The sequence below is a fragment of the Triturus cristatus genome, chromosome 2_1, assembly GCF_964204655.1.
Source record: "Triturus cristatus chromosome 2_1, aTriCri1.1, whole genome shotgun sequence".
Taxonomy (NCBI): Eukaryota; Metazoa; Chordata; class Amphibia; order Caudata; family Salamandridae; genus Triturus; species Triturus cristatus.
Genome location: NC_140581.1, coordinates 442209579 through 442232531, shown reverse-complemented (window position 1 = coordinate 442232531; position 22953 = coordinate 442209579). Strand labels below are relative to the sequence as shown.

Here is a 22953-nt window from a genome sequence, read left to right as displayed (position 1 = left end):
ATATTTTTTTTTCTTTTTTCATTTTTGCTTTAATAGCTTACATTGAGAAACCTCAGCTGATTAGAGCCAAAGTGCCAATAGTGAAGTTCAGGGATAAGGTCAGGTCAGTATTTTCCATTGTGCTTCGTGAATTTTACACACTTTATTTTTTTGGAAAGAATTGTGTTTTAGTTTTTTAATTGCTGTTAGGCTGATATAAGTATGTACGAGCCCCTATTACCATCACATTTGCATCTCACGTGTGTAAATCATAATCTAGTCCATGATTTCGTGCCGAGTTTGTTGGCAAACTAATCTGTCTCCCTGTGTGTAATTTGTACATTTTAGCTATTCAAGCAAGTAACATAATTAATAATTAAAAAGCGTATTAATAAATGCAGTTATGTTCACATAATCTCAGATTTTTTAAGCATATGTAATAGAGATGTGTTGAAAAAGGTTTCCCCAAAAATTGTTAATTAGGTTGGTGGGTGGAGAGGGCAGCGTTGGTGTGCCCGTTCGATTCTAATCAAACAGTTTTACTACTGACGCTAAAAAAGCAAATCTGCTGAATCTATTTCAGCCTCATTCACTCGCCCCTTCATCTCCGTGTGTTGCAAAGCTACAGTAAAACGTCACATATTATTTTTTTTAATTGATACTTTTTTTCTAGATAGAGCTCCCATAAGCAGCCAATCCCAGGGTTTCCTTTTTGGTGCTACGAAAGCACTAGTTTCCCCTTTTTAGGTCTCGGCTAGCGATGGCTGCGCTTGCGCAGTCTCGCTCGCGAGAGATAATGACTTGGGAGAAGAGGGGCTTGAACCCGCCCCTCTTCTCCCCTGTTCTCCATTGGCTGGCCTAGTAAATGCTGGCCAGCCATTGGAGAAGAGGTCCCGTCACTCCAATCATGCCCCGTCCTTTTCGGATCGGGGGGCGTGTTTTTTGCGAAAAGTCTCAGGGAGGAGACAACAGCAAAACACGCCCCCGAATCAGAAAAGGACGCTCCCTTTCTCCGAGGCATTTCTGCTGTGCCTCGGAGAAAGGCGGTCGTGTGCTCGTCCGCTCCCCCTTCGTCCGGCTGCTGCTCTGGTCTCCTCACCTCTCCTCACCCTGTCCTGGCCGCTGCGCCACTCCTCTTACACTTGGTTATGTGTGTATTTCCCACTCGTGCGTTAATGCCATCGCGCCTGCCCGGTCAGTTGGAGAAAAAAAGACGGAAAAGATCTAGCAGGGGGAGGGGCGGGGCTGTGCCAGGCACAAGATGGCGGAGGGGGCGGCGGCGCAAGCCAAGGAGCGGCGGCGGGAGCAGCTGCGGCATTGGACTGCCTCTTGCACTAACCAGGAGGCGGCTGAGCCCTGCGGACAGGCGCGGGCAGTTCGCTTCGATGGAGCCGCCGAATTTCTGGCAGCTTGCGCAGGAGGCGACCTGGAAGAAGCCGAGGCCATGCTACAGGGCAAAGGCGGGAGCGACCTACTCAACAGCACCAACGTCGATCAGGTTGGAGCGGCTTGTATGTGCAGATATGTGTGGGTACCTTACGACAAAGATGGATTGATTCCACAGCCCTTGCGTTTTTGTGAGTCACGTTTTTATTTCGGTCTGTCCTGGTTCTGTCGCCGTTCCACGGGATCTTGTTAAATCGAGCCGAGAGAAAGGAAAAAAGATCTGCATTGGGGGAGAATTTCGCAGCCGACTGCAAACATTGGGTGGTCCTAGGGGAGATTTCACAAGCTGCCTGCTCACAGTAAAACAGGTCTGCTATTGACACAAATGTATGTCGAGACTTTCCACAAAGAATAGAAGCACTGTATAGGTCATGGGAAAAGGAAAACGGGGGTGGGGGCGGTGAGGAGGAGAGGGAGGGGCACACCTCAAGCGGGAGCCGTGCTGGTCATAACATGGGAATGAAGCCTCCCCAACAGGCGCTCATATTACCTCTGAAACTTGCTAAATATAAACGGACTCATCGCTCCAGCAAACAATGCACGTGTCGCACAAGGGCGTATCTTGCATAGTTCCGCACTGTGCGTTTTATAGAATGTGACGGCAGACTGTGTTTAGTCACCTGAGCATCCACTTACATTGCTACATGCTGCAATTAGTCGAAGGCAGTGCATGGTTGGCAGCAGAATGCATTCTATCTGTCAAGAAGGAGCTTACTCCCGACTTAATCACCCTCTGAGCCCTGGGACAGCCCAGTGAGCGCCCTGAGCAGTGACCGGCCTACCCTGTTTATAAGGTTCAGATAAGGGCAGGCTGCGGGCAGGCTGCGCTAAGATTTACATCTTTTAAAGGTGATAAAGTAAGAACCACCGACAATGGTGACAGTTATTAAAGATACGGGTGCAGGGCCTGCGTCATATGAAAGTTTGAGGTTGATCCTATTTCGGCATCTAGTGGTGATCAACATGGAGAGAGGTAACTTTTATCTACTCCACTAATTTTAACGCATTAAACGCCCGTTCCCCCCGAAGGCCTCCAACAAATGCATTCCTTAACATTAAGATTGGGAATACTCTTGGTATATATGGGAAGCGGAGGTCTGAACTACCCTAATATTTGCCCATGAGTGAAATATCTCTGGAAGTGGGTATTGTCTTACGGATAAGAAAGGGTAACTTGACCGCCCAGAAATGGTAACCTACGGGACCTGTGGACATATAGCTCTCACAATTAATCCACATATTTTTGTGTATATAAACTGCGAAAAAAAAATACAACAGCGCATGTAGTGTTCCTTTTGTTTGGTGTGTTTTTTCATTCAAACATGATGTCCTGAAACCACTTTGAGAGAGCTCCGAGGTAGCAGGAGATTGAGCGTTAAAAAACGTGAAATATTACCCATGTAAGATGTACTTTTGCGGGTAACCCCTTCAAAATTGCTCTCTAACAGGGCCATACCCAGGTAGGTTCAGGCCGCCCCCCACCAGCAGTGTAGAGGATAGCTGTTGTGGGTGCAAGAAAGTAGAGCAATGGTTTGCATAGCAAGATGCATATACGCAGCACACTGGAGGGCGGCTCTTCAGAAAATGAGAAACTCTTAAGTGCCAGAGCAGCTTCTAAATCCTATTGTTCCCTTTTATTCAAAATAGTTGAGCTTTTGCACAACAGAAAGCCATTGTAAGCTCGTGTTCTCTATTTACTTATGGATGGACCAGAAAAAAACGGGCTGCGCTGCCTTTCCCGGTTATAAATGGCCTTCTTTGAAATTGCTTTCTGTCCCTACTCATGCTGCACACGTAAAGGGCCTAAGTGCGCCCCACCTCAGAAGAGCCATCCACTCCTCACAAACAAATGTGGTCGGGCGCTGCAGCCCCTCCCTTCGCTACAGGGACGGCAGGAGCTGGCCACCACCGCCTTGAAGGGTTGTTTCATCACAGATCATAGAAGCAAACTGCCCCTCGTAGGGGGGCTCTCTATGTCGCTTCTATCGCGCAAGCTACGCCAGCTTTTCTGGACAGCTTCAAGAGAAGGAACGGGCACGTGCTTTTACCCCAATGTCGCGCGCTGCTATGAAAACCCCAAACCAAAGTGTCAGCAGCCCCACTTTCCGGGCTTGTCTGACCCTAGAGCACACGGTGTCTGATCAAACTCTAGCGAAGGGAAGAACAACCGTAAATTGTATGGACCACTCTCTCTCTTTAAAGCTATGTACCTTAGACGTGCAGTAAGTATATGCACCAGAAAGTATAGCACCCTTAGAGAGGGAAAAAAGCCCTCTCCTCTTCAGATGCCAGCACTCACTCTGCATGTTCAGACAAAACAGCTCCATGTGATACTCCAAAATCTCCACAGGTTAGGTAGGAGGTTATGAATAGTGAAAGAGAACAGGAATGCATTTGACCCATGTGTCCCATGTAGGCGAGTGTGGCTAGTAGTTGCTGCTTGTAGGGCCATGAGATTGCAGCCTCACTAGAAACCTCAAATATCATCCAAAGTCTCGCTAAGTAAATATTCGTTCTTTCGAGTTTAGCCCTCATTACGGGACATAACCTGTGAATTCTGGCGCCAATCGCGCAAAAATCTGCTTGTTGGGGTATTTACAGGGCCTTTTCCCTTCGATAAATGTCAGCAGATTCGACATGCCAATATTTAAATGGGGTACGCAGACTTTATTAAACCCAGTAATAAGCTCTGACCCACTGGTAACTGCAGCACCAACGGCAAACAGGAGTTTGTGCAGGATTATAATTACAGAGGAATTTGTAATCCGTGCATTAGGTGTCTCTAGGGTTTCAGTACATTGAGTCCTGAATAGAAGTGCCCATTACAAACAAAAGTTTGTACAGGGATCAGAAGTGGGTTGTGTGGCAATTACCTCGTTTTCGCACTCACAAAGGAGACCTCGGCAGCTGTAAACGGGCCTCGCCTGCTTAGAATCCCTCTGTGAATTCCCAGCAGGCACAACAACAAGCATTTACAATGCAACGGTCTCGGCATTGTTAAAGTTAGAGCTATTGGCATTGCTCATGACATTATTTTTGTTTATGTTTTTAAAACCTGTAAAGAAACGGCATTGTTATTTACAATGTCAATAGCTTAATCTGTGTGTGGGTGCAAATGCAATAGGTCTCGCATTTGAGAGTGATTAAGCTATTGACATTGTAAATAACAATGCCGTTTCTTTAAATGTTTTAAAAACAAAAACGTAAACAAAAATAATGTCATGAGCAATGCCAAAAGCTCTAACTTTACCAATGCCGAGACCATTGCATTGTAAATGCTTGTTGAGGCTTATTTTTGGGTTTGTGGTAAGTTGACAATTTATTTTTGGTGGATATTTATGAAGTCATTGAAAAGATAAACGGAAGTTTGCCCCTTACATGAAAGGATGGAAAAATCATTAGCATTATGTTATTGACAGTGCTTAATTTTATATTTAGATTCAAATGTATTAAGATTGACTAATAAACGGTTTTTCAGCTCTGTCACTCTTCTAAGGGATTTGTAAGTTGCCTTTCAGTCAAGGTTTTTTATACATAATGAAGTAGATCATGAAGTAGCGACAGTGCGTTTCGCTTGGTCCCACAATATGCACTAGATTTCTCAAGGCATAGTGTAATAAAAAAGTTTAAATCACATTTGGCCCCAAGTTATATTGTCAGATTGGAACTACGGTGGGCTCATTCAGTATGCATTTCAGGTCCATCTCCCTCAGGTTCCCGATCTGTCTTGCAGTCAAAAGCAACCTTAATAACATTATTAAAAATATAAAAAAATATTATAAATCAGTTTGTCTACTTGCACAAACGGTCAGTCATCTTAGTAACCATGACTCTAAAATGTGCTTAATGGGAGGTGCCAGAGAGCTGGCTTGCAAAATGGCCACGCTGGAGTTAGGCTCATGCAGTTGGAGGAAAAATCCAACATAATCCCTATAAATTATGCTGAAACATGTAAGCTGTGAAAATGCTGGCTTTAGAAGGCTCCTAAATATATGTAGAGGTGGAAGCAAGGTAACCGATTACTGCGTTTGTGGACAAGATAAAATTGCGATGTTGCCTTTCAATAAACAATGGTATTTGGGCTGGAGTAACTTGAGATGTCCACAAAATCACACAGCTGTTGCTGTACTCCTGAAGTATCCACGCGGAGAAGGAAGATGGGCTCACACAGACAAAACCTGACATGGTTGGCGAATCAGCGGTGAACGGACAGCCACACAATGAGCGGAGAAGCGAAGCCTGCACGTAGGGGCTATTCTCTCCATTACTCGCGGGATAATAACTGGAAGCGTGGGGAGAAGAAACGAGGCCGGGTAAGAGACATGGGTAATACAATGAAGGGAAACCAGACTACAATGAGGGCTGCTTGCTGTCCGGGCCGCTTGTTAGGAGGCTCCTGAAACTAAAAGTCCCCTATCCAATATAATGACCAATGTACCCTGACCCTTTGTATAAGAGCCCCAGTAAACTAAGAAATCCTTCACACCTAGGCCCCCTTCATTCTCTAAGAAAGAAGACTCCTAAAATAAAACAACCGGATTTAGCTAGTGGATATGTCTGTCCGCGAGAAGCCTACCACCCTCCCCTCTCCCCACTCACCTGCACCTATATAGTGCGGGTATAGGCTGGACCCTGACCCAATAAACAACACTTGTGTGGTGAGAGCAAAGACAAAGCTAAACTCCTAGGTAAATTGGGAGCTTGGGCTGATAAATATAAAAATGTTAATTAGAGAAGCAAAACAAAGTCCCAAAACAAAGTCCAGGCACAAGGCAGGCATGCAGCTCATTAAAAGACAGACCTGTTTTATATTATCAGCTGGACAGGCATGCATATGCACACGGTTAAGCAACTTCAGAAACACTGGCCATCCCTCTGGTCCAATTGCAGTGCTGACTGAGCTGTGGAAGCATCCGGAGCCTACAGGGCAATCCAAAGGAATTCCAGACTGTCCCGCATACAAAAGGTATAGAAATGGGAAAATCCGTTGCCAAGCAGCTGAAGCTGCAATTTGTACCCAGGCTCGGTTCTAGAGCTGCAGGCTCAGAAAACACTGCTGAAGATGATTAGGAAGGCCCACAAGACGCATGCGAAGGGTACGCAGATAGAAGAACGGTCCTCTGGACAGTATAAGTAAATCTTATGTCAATAGACAGCAAAGTGGATGCCTTAAACGCATGTATGTATTTATTTTATTTTTATAAAACCTTTATTTAAAGACTTTCAGATTAACAGTACAGAAAGAGAAGATACTGATGACAAGGTATGGGCATCACTTTGTATATCAAAAGATTGCATGACTTGTATGAGTGAAGAACATTCCAATGTGAGATAGTGGAGGCGGGTAAGAAAGCAGACCATTGTTAAGAAAGCAGAAAAAGGGTCACTGCGGACAGGAAAGATGGGATGCTGTGTGAAAGAGCACATGTCAGTGCCCTGACTGGAACTGTCCGAGGGTGGCATAGGAAGCGCCTGAGGGGTGGTAGAGGAGAAGTCTGAATTCAATGTGAGGAGGAATAGTCTAAGAGGCTGCCAAATATCTTTAGGGCGGGCTGTGGGAGGTTGTAAAGAAGAGTACACTTCACTCGTCAGGTTGCAGTAGATCATGCTGTGAAGCCAGGCCTTAGCAGTGGGATGCACACAGCTACACCAGTGGAGCGCGATCTCCTGTTTGGCTAGAAGAAGTTCAATGGCAGTAAATCTGCAGCTTGTTATGGGAATAGGGGAGACATTGCCCAGGAGGGTTTGAACGGAGATGGGACAACTGGCATGGAGATCATCTTAGAGAGGACCTGGAATATTTCTGTCCAGTATGTATCTACCAGGAGGCAAGTCCAGGTTAGATGTGAAAATCTGCATCAGGGCCTCAGCATTTAGGGCACTGGATAGATCTGGAGGGGTCTATACGGGATAGTCCGCTGGGGTCACAGAGGCTCTATGTGGGAAACTAAAATGTAGGAGCTTGTGTTGGTGATTGGGGGAGACCATTTTAGACTGTGTGCTGCAGAAGGCCCAATCCTTGTCAGGTAGGGGGGTGTCCAAGGTCCTTCTCCTACCGTTCCCGTATCCTGTCTACGTGGGCACTTTTAAGAGATGTACAGACACGGGAGAACTTGGTGATGAGATTTGACCCGTCTGGGTCCAGTATCAAGAGGCTGAGCGGAGTGAATTTGTCAGGAGTGAGTGGGTAGGAAGGGATGCAGGATGTTGAGAATAAATCTGTACATGAAGGAGGTGTCTGTGTGCTGAGTCGATATTGTGGATAGTCCTGTCCTCCAAAGGAGTGGAGGTCATATTTATGTAGAGTGCGCTGCTTTCGTTTTTCAGATGTGAGTGGGAGCCATGGATTCGGTATAAGGGCAAGTTTCGGTGAATATAAGAAGTTGTAGCCCAGTGTGCCAGACACATGTATGGATAACCTATATCACAAACAGGAGAAGTGCAGCGCACTGCTGCAGGAAGCAGAGCAAAGAATTAAAAAAAAAACCAAAAAAAAAACGAGAATGATATTCATGCCAAAGGAGAAACACTGCTAAATACGTAAAAGTGCAGTGTGTGATTGCAGCCAGAAATTCAGACTTTTAGGCTCGGTCGCAACACAGTAACATCTGCAATTCTGTGAGTCCTCGAATCCACCAGCAGGGGCAAAATGGAAGACTATATAGAAAAAAAGCTACTATCTACTTTTGCCCAAGAAGCATTCTTGGAGCACCTGGTGGTAGAACCCATCCTACGATAACAGGTCACCAGGAAATCATCCCCCAAACATCCTTCACCTCACCACCCCACCTCAAGACAGGGACACAGCGCTCAGACACGCGCAGGGGAAGGTAGCATAACTTTCGAGGGAATATCGCTCTTTCCAGATTTTACAGTAACTGTGCAAGAGGCAACACGGAAATTTCTATCGGTGTAGAAACAACTCCTAAAAGAGAACATGCAGTATGCCTTGTTATACCATGCATGGTGAAAATGGTATCGTAAGGCAAACTGCATATGTCCAGGTGGGAGAGGTCTAAAGCCCAAATGCTTGAGTCCAGTGTACGAATCCTATTCAAAGCAATATGCCTGTCTGTGGCTGGTGTGCTCCCTCTGGTGATGCAGGTATCGTTTAAGGCTGTACTAGTAATTGTTAAAAGCTGGGCTGGAAAGCCAGTGAATTAGCTGTATAAGCGCAGCAAACATGACACGCCTGGGTGGGTGGGTTGGGGGGGCGAGGGGGGGATAATTGGGTATAGTTTCATAGGGTTTGTAGAATTGAAATATGAAAGTAATAATTGCCCCGTTCTTGAGCAGAGTATGGCTACTAGAGTAGTAGACTGCTGACCATACATAGATAGGGTGCGCCACTTGATGCCTTATTATGGTTGAATGATTCATTCATTAGATTGTCAGTATTAAAATGGGATGCATGAATCTAGAACTGTACTGATGTAATGTGATATTGCTTGTCTAAAAACCTAATAAAAGTTAGTTAAAAAATAAATAAATAAGGCAAACCACATATGGTCACCCCTACGGTGGATAAGAAATATAAACCTTCTCCCTCAGACCCCGCATTCATCAAGGGACAACTTCCTTCAGACTCTCACGTGGTCCATATGTCCCATAGACACCACTACCAGAAAACTGGGCCACAAGCTTGTTTCTAGGGGCGAAGCTCCTTTTCAACTCCTACATTTGCTGTACCCTGGATGTCACTGACACTGAAGTGCGCTCTATCAACTCCAGCGTCCTTATTCCCACAATGCCTGGCTGCATGCCTCTGGCTTTAAGCTAGAGGTACAGCAGCATCTGCTCAACCTGCCTTTCGATGGGTAGCACCTCTTCAAACCAGATGCTCGGAAAAATAGACAAGGAAACCGATACCGTGAAGGCTATGGGGACACTACAAAGGCCTACTCACCAGGGCACCTTTCAGAGGTCTCAGTACAGAGAGGGGCCAAGACCACCTCCCCCAAAGCCACTACATCCTATCGAAGACTGCAGTGACTGCAGATACCTGCACTGAGCTATTCAAGGGGAGACTATAGTGGGAACCTCTCTTGTGGTAGAGGAAAAGGCGGAACGGCTAAGAGCGTTCCCTCTGCCAAACGGTGACTCACGCCCCTTACCCTCCAATGACACTACACCTGTCGGGAAAAGACTTCATGATTTTCTGTCACGGTGATAGATCACCTCTGATCCGTGCGTTCTCTTCATCGTAGGGCAGAGCTACTCTCTAGCACTCACTGCCACCCCTCCAGACACACCCTCTTCCAAGAACATCAGCACCTCCTTCAAGAGGAAGCAAATGTTCTCGCTTGCAAGGTGACCATAGATCCTGTGCAACAAACCAATGTGGCAAATGAGTTTACTCCCTGTACTTATCTCCAACAAGGATGACCTATACTCAACCTCAGGCCCCTTAACAAATACAGCCTATCAGAGCACTTCTACATCATCTCTCTCCAGTATGTTATCCCTCTACTAGAGCAAGGCTACTTCATGACCAGAAGGAAGACTACTTTCACATCCCAATCCATCCTGCCGATTTGTGGTAAGTGGCCAGTGGGTTCAGTTCAAAGTGCTACCCTTCGAGCCACCGTAGCCCCCAGGATGTTCATAAAGTGTGTTGCTGTTGTTGCTGACCAACTAAAGAGGAGTGGTATCCACGTTTTCCCTTACCTGGATTACTTGCTGATCAAGAGTGTATATAAATGACGGTGCTTGGCTCATACCCAGGCCACCGTAGACCTCTTGCACGATCTAGAGTTCACCATCAACATAATAAAGTCGCACCTGTAAGAAAGTGGGTTTCTGTTGCAGTAACCTCCCCCTTTTTTGCCTAATAGCTGATGCACTTTTCCTTGTTGTGCCCTGGGCTCCTGCCAACCAGGTGCCCAGGGCCTGTGTTCCTTCCCTAAAAAAACTGCCTAACAGCCAAAACCCAAATTGGCAAACCCTGGCCACATGTCAGCCCCTGGTAAATGGTACCCTAGGTACCCAGGGCCTTGTGACCAGGGAAGGCCTCTAAGTTGTCATTGTGCCACCCTTAGAGGCCCTGTACCCTAACACACACACACTGCTCTTGCAGGCTGAGTGTCTGGATACAAGACAAAACAGAGAGTCGACATGGCACACATCCCTGTGTGCCATGCCCACAACCTACACTGCCCTGGCATACATCAGCCACCCCTCTAGCTGGGTGCCCTATGCCAGTGGTGTGGGCACAGAGGCAGGAGCCCTGTGCCCCTACAGTACCCAGGTCCATTCCTGGTTCCTGTAAGTGCAGTGCTGCCAGCTAAGAGTATATGGTGCTGGGAACTTGTCAGACACGAACTCCACAGCACCATAATGGCAGCACTGAAGACTGAGAAGTTTGATATCAAACTGCTCAGCACATTAAACACACACTGATGCCAGTGTGGGATTTAATGTACCAACCACTCCAGAGGGCATCTTAGAGATGCCCCCTAAAACCTAACCTACAATCCATGTCTGTTCTGAGGCTGCCACACAGCAGACATGTTGCTGGACCCCTGGGTAGGAAAGCCCCTGCTCTCCTGGGTCTGCAACAATGCACATCCTGGGCGAGGTGCTAAATCTCCTCCCCAGGATGAGCAGGGGGAAGCTTCAAAGGCATGCCGCCTCTGTGAGCTTCCCCAGGCCACTGCAACCCCCCACTCTGTCGGGAAGCTTGGCTGGAAACCCCAAATAAGGACAGGGGCTGTGCCAGCCTGCCAACCCCACCCCTCATGTCGGGGAGGCGAGGTGAAGCACATCTCCGGGCTCTCGCCATCTTGAAGATGGGAAGCCCTGCACAATCAGGACTAGGCTCCTGCCCCCCTCCCACAGGAGAGAGGCAGGATAGGGGGTGTACCCACCCCAGGACAGGGACCCATTGGCCTCTGCCCTTCACCTACCTGTAACGCCCCTAAATCTAGTATTTAGGGGCACCCTAAACCTTCCTTCCCCAGATTCCGAAATTACAAGAAGAGCAAGAAGAAAAGAAGACCTGCCCTGCAGCTGCTAAGGAGAGGGAGACACCAACTGCTTTGGTCCCAGCCCTACCGGCCTGTCGACCTCGAACCTGCTCCTGCTCCAAACCCGGCATCTCTTGTGGCCAGCAACCTCAGAAACCCCGGAGGACCTGGCTACCTTTGAACTCTGATCCCCCTGGGACTCCCATGAGTAGAGGCTCTACTCAAAACCTAGCTTTCACCCCTGGCAGCAGCCACCAAACAAGGCCCCCCTATTCCTCATAGGACAACATTGGGCCTAACTCTCTCTGCACCCGGCCGCCCTAGAGCCGCTAAGGGTGAACCAACTGTACCTACCTGACCCTGGGAGACCCCTGAGTCCGTGCCCAGAACCTCAACTCTGCCAGTCGAGTACTTACCCTTAAACCGCAAACTCTATTTTCCTCATAGGGTAACATTAACTGGCTTTTTCCTGAAATTTCTTCTAAGTGTGGACTTTTCAAATCTTCAAATATTCACCAAAAATCAGCCGAGTGACAAAAACGAATTTACTCACCTGCTCTTAGGTGAGCTCCCAGTGCTGGATCTTGGTGCCCAGCACTGACTCTGAAAAATCTTTGCAACTATACTTACCCTTAACTCAATTTTCTTCCATAGGAAACCATTGACTGTTTTTCTGTGAATTTTCTTCTAAGTGTCGATTTCTGCAATCTTTAAATATTCTTCAAAAATCGCATAATATCTGAAAACGTAATTACTTACCTGTTTTGGATAAAGGTTCCAGTACTGAGTCTAGGCACCCAGGACTGGATTACAAAAGTAACGAGAACATACTGTACCTGTAACCTGCATTTTCTTCCATAGGGAATCATTGACTGTTTTCTTTGAAATATTTTCTAAGTGTCAACTTTTAAAATAGCTAAATATTAGTTAAAAGTCATTACAGTACCCAAGTCGACTTTCATCACTTGATTCTGAGAACTGACCCAGGACTGAATCTAGGATCCAGTCCTGGAATTACAAAAGTAATCTAAAAAGTAATCTGTTGCAAATAACTTGAATGTATCATTGAGCTCAATGTATTGTTGTTTAGAAATAGTTGCCTACTGCAACTACTTGTAACTGTTTACTAAAGTCTATTGCATATACAAAAGTATTTATATGAAACATCTCCTGTCGAGAAAGTATATTTTAATTCCAAGTGTTGGTTCTAAAATAAAACAAGCCTATATTTTTTATATATAAACCATTGGCCTAGAGTTCAGTTATTGAGTGTGTGAGACCATTTGCTGACTGAGTGTGTACAACAAATGCTTTACACTGTCCTCTGATGCTGCCTTACTGCTCGACCAAGCTACCACTTTAGAGAGTAAGGTTATATCTAACTTTAACCTCTGTTAAACCCTTGGGGTCTGTGGACTCTGTACACCCTGTACCTATTAAGGAACAGTATATACAGAGCCACTTTCTCACAGCACCTGCAGCCCCTTCAGGTTCAGCCGTTTCTAGGGGCAGTTCATTACTCTGTTACTGGAAAAGCTTATCCAAACCAAGCTTTCCAGTCTTTACTGCCCCCTTTTCAGCCAGATTGCTAAATACTGGCCAAGATAGTCATGCACCTCCTTGGCATGATGGTCTTCTGTATTGTTATAGTTCATGCCAGATTACACATGTCTGTTGCAGGAGTGCCTAGCAGCACAATGGCCACAAGCGGAGGGCCACTTGGGAAGATCTAGTGTTGATTTACTCCAGCATTTATTGCTCTGTGCATTAGTGGAATAGCAGCAATCTGTTGCAGGGCTGGCCCTTCCTCGATCCAGAGCCGCAAGTCAATATCACGTTGGCAGTTTCCCTAAGCAGGTGGGTGGGCATATTTACATGACTTAACCGTTCAGGGCATGTGGGCACCGCATCAAATGGTTCTCCACATCAACCACCTAGAGCTACTGGCTACCTGGTTAGAACTCAGCCTTCTTCTGCCACATTCAGCACAAGGTGATACTTATCTGAACTGACAACACAACCACCATGTACTCCCTCCAAAAACAGGGCAGCATTTACTCACCCCAGTTATCAGCGTTAGCTCAGGGCATTTGGCGTTGGGCACTTCACCACCACATACACTTTCTGGCGGAGTATCTGCCGGGAGTGGATTGCAACTTTGTATACTTGCTCGGCAGGATGCAACAACAAATCCATGAGTGGTAACTCCACCGCAAGTCCTTCTCCTGTACTTCCGTTGTTGGAGGCTTCCAAAATAGATTTCTTTGCCACTATCAAACGCCAAACGCCCAGGCTTCACCTCCAGGTTTGCACACCCTCAGTCCATGCAGTGTCGTAGCTAGACTTTTTGTCACCGTGGCAGTTCCTGTGTTTGCTCCCCCATGATGACCGCAGGTAAGGGGGGTTTGTCCTGCATTTGTTGCCTTGTGACGACCGCAGATAAGAGCAGGGGGGTTTGGGGGGGGGTATGAACAATTGTTACTTACCTGTAAACGGGTGGTTCTCCAGTATTGGTGTCTTTCATAGATTCACATGCTTGCTTGAATATTCCCCGTCGTCGGAGTGGGAGTCCCACGGTAAATAATATAGCAATAAACAAAATATATATATAGTCATAATATACAGCCTTAAAATATATATATATATATATATATATATATATATATATATATATATAATCATCTAAGACAGAGATATAAATAGGTAATAACATCAAGAATGTCCCTATATGAAATCTGTATAGAGATACATATAAAGAGAAAAAAGACATTCGCAGTCTATCTCTGTCATTATGTTAGTCCAAACTACGGCCAATCAGGCACCAGCTCCTCTCCAGAACCTTCTCCTCAGAGCTCCTCACCTCAGATTTTCGTAGCACCAAAGTGACTTTTAGAGTGTATGAGGAGAAGAGAGCCTCTGAAGGGTGGAGGGAGGGTCGCATGTGAATCTATGAAAGACACCAATACTGGAGAACCACCTGTTTACAGGTAAGAAACAATTGTTCTTCTCCAGTATTGGGGTGTCTTTGATAGATTCACATGCTTGAATATAGAATAGCTAGCAGTAACAACTACCATTGTTTCCATAATCACAAAGAGCTGAAATTGTAATGACAATCAATATCCTTATGTATATGATATATCTGAAAATCTATATCAGCGTAAATGAACCATTCTTTCAACTGTAAATGGAAACAATATGGAGGAGGGAAGGAAGAGGCTCACCTTATTTAAAAAGATTGCGAAGCACTGCCTGCCCAACTGCAGCATCTTCTTCGTTTAAAGTTGCCAAGCAATAGTGTCTTGTAAACGTATGTCCGCTCGACCACGTAGCTGCTCTGCAGATCTGATGGAAAGGCACTCCAGCAAATAAGGCGGTTGAAGATGACATTGCTCTAGTGGAGTGAGCTCTCACTGGTGACTGCAAAGGCTTGTTTGCCTTTTGATGGCAGAAGACGATGGCAGCTGAAACCCAACGTGCAATAGTTGGTTTAGTAACTGGACGTCCCTTGTGAAAGCGTCCATAAGCTATGAAGAGCTGATCAGATTTTCGAAAAGAAGCTGTTCTGCTGATGTAGAACTTTAAACATCGTTTCACATCCAGGGAATGTTATCTTTGCTCCGCAGGAGTTTGAGGATTAGCAAAGAAAGTTTTTAAAATCACTGGTTCGTTAATATTAAAGTCTGAAGGCACCTTCGGCAAGAATGTTGGATTTGTACGCAATACTACAGAATCTGGTTTGAACTGTAGGAAAGGTGGATTTTTGCAGCGTGAATCTTTCTGGATTCACTATGCTGTCCATTATTCCGCGATCTTGTGGTTGGGTCCGGATTCGTAGTCTTTTCTTTGTTTTTTTTTTTTTTGTAGCCCAGGTGGGCGTCGACGTCCACCATTTGGTGCACCTCCCGTGACGTCGTCGTGCTTCCTGCGGAAGTCCCACCTTTGGGGCGCCATCTTCAGATTCTTTTTTCCGCCGTTGGGTCTGGATCGTCATCGGGAAGCTCCAGAATTACACTCGAAGGAAGAAGGAAGAAAAGCGAGTTTCGTCGATAGAAACACTAGAAGATATCAGGAAAGGAAAAGATTTCATCAGGAGCGCGAAGAAAGGAGGACCAGCGCCCTTTTTCTTCGACGGCCTTGGAGAATGCACGCTCAGAGACCCTGAGCGCAATGGACAAGACGCCATTCAAGTTCTGCCCAAACTGCCACCACAAGTTCGCGCAGAAAGACCAGCATCCGGTCTGCAACCTCTGCCTACCGGTCGATCACCAGAGTATCGACTGCAACGCCTGCTCAGCCTTCGCGCCGAAGACACTCAGGGTGAGAGTGCGGCAGAGAAGGGCCAACGCCAGCATGGATGGCAAGGGGAAGCCCCCGACGCTCTACGCTCTGGGCCTCTCCTCGGACGACGAGGACAACGACGCCGAGACAGCCGAAAACTTCACGGTCGTAGAGACCGACAAGAAAAAAGAAGACGAGGTAAGAGAATCGTCGAGCGCGAAACAGAAAGTACCTCGACAACACGAGGGTGACTCGAGAAAATCTGAGTCTAAGTCCACGAAGGGAGCCCCGGCGCCGAAAACTTCGACGTCCAAAGGGGGAACCACGGACAAGAGGCCGAGCGGATCCTTAGATAAGGACTCCCTGGTGCCGAAAGACGCCGAAAGGCAAGGGTCGTCGAAAGCATCCCATGAAACGGGCCGATCGACGCAGAAAGAACGTTCGACGTCGACGCAAGTTTCATCGAAAAGAACCGCGGTCGACGCCGAAAGCATCTCCGAGATGGAGAAAAAGAAGAGGCGGCTCGAGGCCGAAATGGAGAACATCCTTCAAAGAAAGAAGGAGTTCGACGCCAGAATGAAGGAATTCAAGATTCCAACGGTTCCATCAGCGGACGTCGAGGAGGTCGAAGACTAGTTCGACGCCGAAGGGCTGACAAGGGAACTCGAAGAGGAAGAAGAGCCCTATTATGAGGGAGAAGCCGAGGAAGAAGACCAACGGTCGTTCTACGAATCGGCGGCATCTACCAGCAACGACGTCGAATGGCACGATCTCGACACCGAAAACCCGGAGGAGCCCGTGGACACGTACCCTTCGAGGCCTTCGCCACCCGACGACATCGGGGTCTACAATATGGTGGTCAGGAGCGCAGCAATGGCCTTCGGCGTCAAACTCGACGAGGAGAAACCGAAAGCCGATTTTCTCGTCGAGACACTGCTCCCCATCCAGACAAGGAGCCAGTTCCTCCCCATGCTACAAAGCGTGATGAATCAGGGGAGAGAAGCCTTCAAGGAACCTGCGACCTGCCGGTCGATCACGCCCAGGACAGAGAAGAAATATAAGCACTCCTCCCTGGACCCCCCTTACATCAAGGGTAGCGTGACCGCGGACTCCATCATAGCCTCCACGGCCAGGAGAAGGGCCAACGTACCAGCAACTTCGGGCCCACCCCCGGATAAGGAGAGCAGGAGGATTGACCTCACAGGAAGAAAGGTCGAGAGGAACGCCGCAATGCACTGGCGCATGGCGAATTCAAATGCACTCCTCAATAGACACCAATACCAGCACTGGGATGAGATGGGGGAGTTAGTAAAGCACCTCCCCGAAGAATACCGGCAGAGAGCCTCTCACCTGATAGATGAAGGCAAAAACATCGCCAACTCCTGTATAAAGACGGCGTTGGATGGGGCAGAGACTTCAGCAAGACTCATGGCCATAGGGGTCACAGAGAGGAGGCATGCATGGCTAAGAATCTCGGGATTCAAACCGGAAGTGCAGAACAACATCCTTGGCACCCCCTTCAATGGAGAGACACTGTTCGGAGCAACAGTGGACGACAAGCTCACCCAGCTGAAAAAAGAAAACGAGACGGCGAGGTCCATGGGGGCCCTACAGCTGAGGGGAATGAGGCGAGGAAATCCCTCGAGAAGACCCTACGGTAGGGGAGGAAGCCAGCAGGGGACGTCGCACCAGGCGTTCCAACAAAGTCAGCAGGGTGAAGGTCACGGACAAGGCCAGCAGAAGCAAAACTGGCAATATCAACCTCGGGGCCAGTCCTTTCGCGGGAGAGGGAACGGACGTGGCCAAAGGAGGAGAGGGGGCGAACAGCCCTCGACGAAGTGACTCAGCACGCAAGAGGACACCTACCCTCGTCAGGACCCCAAGGGTGAGGCGCAAAAAAGTGTCATCAGGGGGAAGAGAAAATTCAAAAGCCTACGAGCATACGACACCAGTAGGCGGAAGACTGAGGTTCTACCTTCAGGAGTGGCGGCGTATAACCACGGACAAGTGGATACGGAACGTTGTGCAGTACGGGTACTGCGTAGATTTGGAGAAAAGACCTCCAAACAGGAAACCAAGGGGAAGACTGAGATCGGCCCAAGAACTGGCAATACTCAGAGAAGAAACGCGGAAACTCCTGCAAAAGGGAGCCATAGAGACAGTGCCGTTCAGAGAACGCAACAAAGGGGTCTACTCAAACTACTTCGTGGTTCCGAAGGCAGACGGAGACCTCAGACCCATACTAGACCTCCGTTACCTAAACAAGTTCATCAGAACGCAAAGGTTCAAAATGACTTCACTGCAGGAGGTTCTGCCACAGATAAGAGAAGGGGACTTCATGGTCACCGTGGACCTCAAGGATGCCTATCTTCACATCCCAATAAACAGAAGGCACAAGGGCCTTCTAAGATTCAACATCGAACAAGAACACTACCAGCTCACGACCCTGGCCTTCGGATTAAAATCAGCACCAAGGGTCTTTACAAAATGCCTGTCGGCGGTAGCGGCGCACCTACGAAGGCAGGGAATACATGTCTACCCCTACTTGGACGACTGGCTGGTCAAGGCAAACTCACGCGGAAAGTGCGAGAGGCACGCAAAACGCGTAACAGACACCCTCACAAATCTGGGATTCTCGATCCACTGGGGAAAATCGTCGATGGAACCGGAGCAGGTGAAGATTTTCCTGGGGGCAAAGATCAACTCCCGCAACAGTACAGTAGTGCCCAGCGAGAGGAGGACAGAGGCTCTACTGAAGGAGGCGAAGCTCTACCAGAAGGGGCGAGCTCTGACAGTGAGGGCTGTGAGCAAGATGATGGGGATGATGGCGTCCTGTATCCAGCTGGTGCCGAATGTACGCCTGCACATGAGACCATTCCAGGAATGGCTACAACAACAATGGTCACAAGCAAACGGAAGTTGGGAGGATCTAGTGGTTGTTACGCACGCAGTGCAGGAGGAGATAACTTGGTGGAACAGAGACAACATAACAACGGGGAGAAGCCTGACACCACCAATCCCAACAGTGACCATTACCACGGACGCATCGCAGAAGGGATGGGGAGCGCACATGGACAACCTCAGAGTGAGGGGTCTATGGGCCCCAGCAGATGCGGTCCGCCATATCAACTACCTCGAGTTGAAAACAATCCTGCTAGCCCTGAAGGCATTCCAGAGGCACCTGTTCAACAAGAGGGTGTTGGTCCAAACAGACAACACCACGGCGATGTTCTACATCAACAAACCAGGGGGGACACAGTCGTTCCCGCTCTCAGCCCTAGCTCAGGAGATTTGGAGATGGGCCATACCTCTCAGGATAGATCTACTGGCAGTTCACCTACCGGGGAAGGACAATGTGGAGGCAGACTGGCTAAGCAGGCAGACCTCAGCATCACACGAGTGGGAGCTCAATGGCCAGGAAACTGAGAAACTCTTCCGGAGATGGGGGACTCCCACAATAGACCTTTTTGCAACACGCCACAATGCAAAATGCCACAGCTTCGCGTCCAGGCAACCAGATCAGCAATCCAAGGGAAATGCCCTATGGATAAGCTGGTCGAGGACATTTGCCTACGCCTTTCCACCGATACCCCTGTTGCACAGAGTGCTCGACAAGTGCAGAACCAGCAACATGACCCTGATCCTAGTGGCTCCGCAGTGGGCGAGGCAGACATGGTTCTCACAAATTCAGGAAATGGCACAAGGCGACCCATACAGGTTCGAGAGGAGGAAGGACCTGCTCTCAATGCAAAACGGAGAGGTCCTGCACCCAGAGCCAGAGACCCTCAACCTGGCGGCATGGCTCCTGAAGACCTAGAGTTCGCACACCTAAGATTGCCGCCGAGCACGATGCGAGTGCTACGGGAGGCGAGGAAACCAACTACACGAAAATGCTACAGCGCAAAATGGAAGAGGTTCACTGTGTGGTGCCTGAAAAAGGGCCTGCAAAACAGAATGACAAGAGACTCAACAGTACTGAGGTACCTCACACACCTTCTAAAGAGTAACCTCTGCTCGAGCTCACTAAGGGTACACCTAGCGGCCATCGTGGCCTACACCAGAGGTGAAAAAGGTGGAAGTTTCTTCAGCTCGCAGGTGGTGAGGAGATTCATGGAAGGAGCCAAAAGGATGGCCCCCCCGAAAAGGTTGCCGCCGCCGGCATGGAATCTGAATGTGGTCCTGACGGAGCTCATGAAGGCACCGTTTGAACCCATTCACAAGGCCACACTGCAGATGCTGACTATGAAAACAGCCTTTCTGGTGGCCATAACCTCACTACGCAGGGTGAGCGAGCTTCAAGCACTAACGCTGCAGGAACCCTACATTCAGATTCACAAAGATAGAATAGTCCTGAGAACGGACCCACACTTCATGCCCAAGGTAGTGTCGGCGTTCCACATAAATCAGACTATCCAGATACCAAGTTTCTTCCAAAACCAGACTACAAACGCAGAAAAGGCACTGCACACCCTCGATGCCAGAAGAGCGGTGATGCACTACATTGAGAGAACCAAAGAACTCAGGAAGTCGAAACAGCTGTTTGTGTCCTTTGCTACTAGCTTCATGGGTAGACCAGTGACTAAGGGCACCATCGCAAGGTGGATTGCCCTCACTATTCAATTCTGCCACAAACAGGCTGGACAGGAGCTAGCGGAGGGGCCGCAGGCTCACTCCACAAGGAAGAAAGGGGCCACCGTGGCCTTCCTGGCGAACACGCCCATCCAGGACATATGCCTCGCGGCAACTTGGGCATCTGTGCACACGTTCACGAAACACTACTGCGTGGACATTCAGATGAACAAGGAAGCACAGGTTGGACAGAAGGTGCTTCAGCACATTTTCAACGACCAACGCTCATCTACCACCCAGCCGCCACAGAACTAGGAAAACCGCTACAAAGTCTATGCACAGCATAGTGAATCCAGAAAGATTCACGCTGCAAAACGAATAGTTTCTTACCTGTCGGTGTAGTTTTGCAGCTTGAAGATCTTTCTGGATTCACTAGCGAACCCACCCACCTCCGCCAGGAAGATGAGGCTGGAGGAAGAGGGGGTAAAATGGAAAAGATCAAAGAAATGAAAACATACAGATAAAGGGACAAGAAGGATTAATCAATCGCCTAGGGTAAAAAAAAAAAAAAAAAGGAAAGGAAAAAAGAACCCGAAGATGGCGCCCCAAAGGTGGGACTTCCGCAGGAAGCACGACGACGTCACGGGAGGTGCACCAAATGGTGGACGTCGACGCCCACCTGGGCTACAAAAAAAAAAACAAAGAAAAGACTACGAATCCGGACCCAACCACAAGATCGCGGAATAATGCACAGCATAGTGAATCCAGAAAGATCTTCAAGCTGCAAAACTACACCGACAGGTAAACTATTCGTTATTGTAAATGCATGAATGTCACTGACGCGACGTGAAGACGGTAGCGCCAAAAGAAGAGCCACCTTCCATGTTAGATACTTCAATTCAACTTTGTGAATAGGTTCGAACGGTGGTCTCATTAGTTGTGCCAAAACGATGTTAAGATGCCACATCGGAGGAGGGCGTCTAACAGGAGGAAATTTGCGAAACAACCCTTTGAAGAATTAATGGATAATCCTTGAAGAACAAAGTGAAGTCGAACCATCCTGACGGAAACGGGAAATTGCCGCCAGAAAAACTCTCAAGGTTGCATGAGATAGTCCGGAGTTAGCTAAGTGCAAGAAGAACGGTAATAATTGTTCTGGTGTAGAGTGAAACGGGTGAACCCCATTAGATGCACACCAGTGGCAGAATCTTCTCCACTTTAACTTGTACGTTTTTACCGTAGAAGGAGCCCTCGCCTGAGCCAAGATGTCTCTACAGTCCTGTGGAATGTCTAGATGGGCAAATTCTCAGTGCTCAGGTTCCAAGCTGATAAGCTCAGTGAGGAGGGATTCGGATGACAAATTTTCCCTTTGCTCATTGTGAGTAGATCTGCACGAGGATGTAGAAGGATTGGTTCGCATTGGGACAGTAGGAGTAATTCTGAGAACCATGCCTGCCGAGGCCAACGGGGGGGGCTATTAGAAGTAGATGGCAAGGTTGCCTCCGCATCTTCCACAGGACACGAGGTATGAGAGGGATTGGGGGGAAAAGCATAGGCAAACAGATTGTACCAGTTCATCAAAAGGGAATTGCCCCGTGAGCCTTGGTGGGGATGCCAGCTTGCATAGTCTCGGCATTTCCGGTTCTCTGGCGTGGCAAAGAGATCCAGTTGAGGGCGACCCCATCGTCGAAATATCATCTCTAGAGTTGGTTGATGTAACTCCCATTCGTGGGTCGATGAGGAGGACCTGCTCAGGGAATCCGCCAGGATATTGGATACCCCCGGTAGATGAACTGCTGCAATTGTGATGCGATGGTCGAGAGACAAATCCCAGATTGACTGAGCTAGTCGAGACAGTTTCGGAGATTTTGTTCCGCCCTGCTGGTTTATGTAGTGCATGCAGGTTGTGTTGTCTGTCTGTATTAGTACTGTTTCTCCTTGGATTAAAGGAAGAAAGGATTTGAGAGCCAGAAATATAGCCATGAGCTCCAGCCTGTTGATGTGCCAGGCTCTTTGACATATTGTCCATTTCCCTTTTATTGATAAGTCCTCCAAATGAGCACCCCATCCCTCCAGAGAGGCGTCTGTTATTGTCATGTCTGGTATTATTGACAGAAATTAAATGCCTTTTGTTAGATTTAATGGTTGTGTCCACCACTTGAGCGCCGACTTCATGCGATCTGTGACGTTTACAACATCGTTGAAAGAACCCGTAATCTGACGCCATTGAACGTCCAGTTCTTCTTGGACGGGGCGTGTCCGTAATCTGCAATGAGGGATCAAGGCAATGCACAATGATGCCATCCCCAGAAATGACTTTAACAGTCTTACAGAAACGGATCTTCTTGATCTGATAAGGGTTACCAGTCGGAGAATCCTTTGAAGACGGTCCTGGGAGAGAAGTGCCCTTGCTGACACTGTTTCAAAAGTTGCTCCCAGAAAATTCTTGCGATGAGAAGGCTGTAGATGGGACTTCGTGGTATTTATGGAGACCCCTAAGGCGCAAAACACCTCCTGGCAAAGACGTGTGTGCTGTAGAAGTTGAACCTCCGATTGTGATTTTAGGAGACAGTCGTCCAGATATGGGAAGATCTGAACACCCTGGAGACGTAGGAACGCTACCACAGGAGCTAGCACCTTTGTAAACACTCGAGGGGCCGAGCGTAGACCGAATGGTAATACCATTCGGTATTGGAAACCCTTCCGACCCACT

The 22953-nt window shown here is 48.0% G+C and overlaps 1 protein-coding gene across 1 annotated transcript in view; it reads left to right on the top strand.

Moving 5' to 3' along the window:
• Nucleotides 1-22953, top strand: part of TENT2 (terminal nucleotidyltransferase 2) — a 693839-nt gene that overhangs the window by 275496 nt on the left and 395390 nt on the right. The window contains exon 7 of the mRNA XM_085632248.1: nt 37-103. Within this exon, the coding sequence (XP_085488374.1) occupies nt 37-103 (67 nt within the window). The remainder of the gene's footprint in view (nt 1-36; nt 104-22953) is intronic.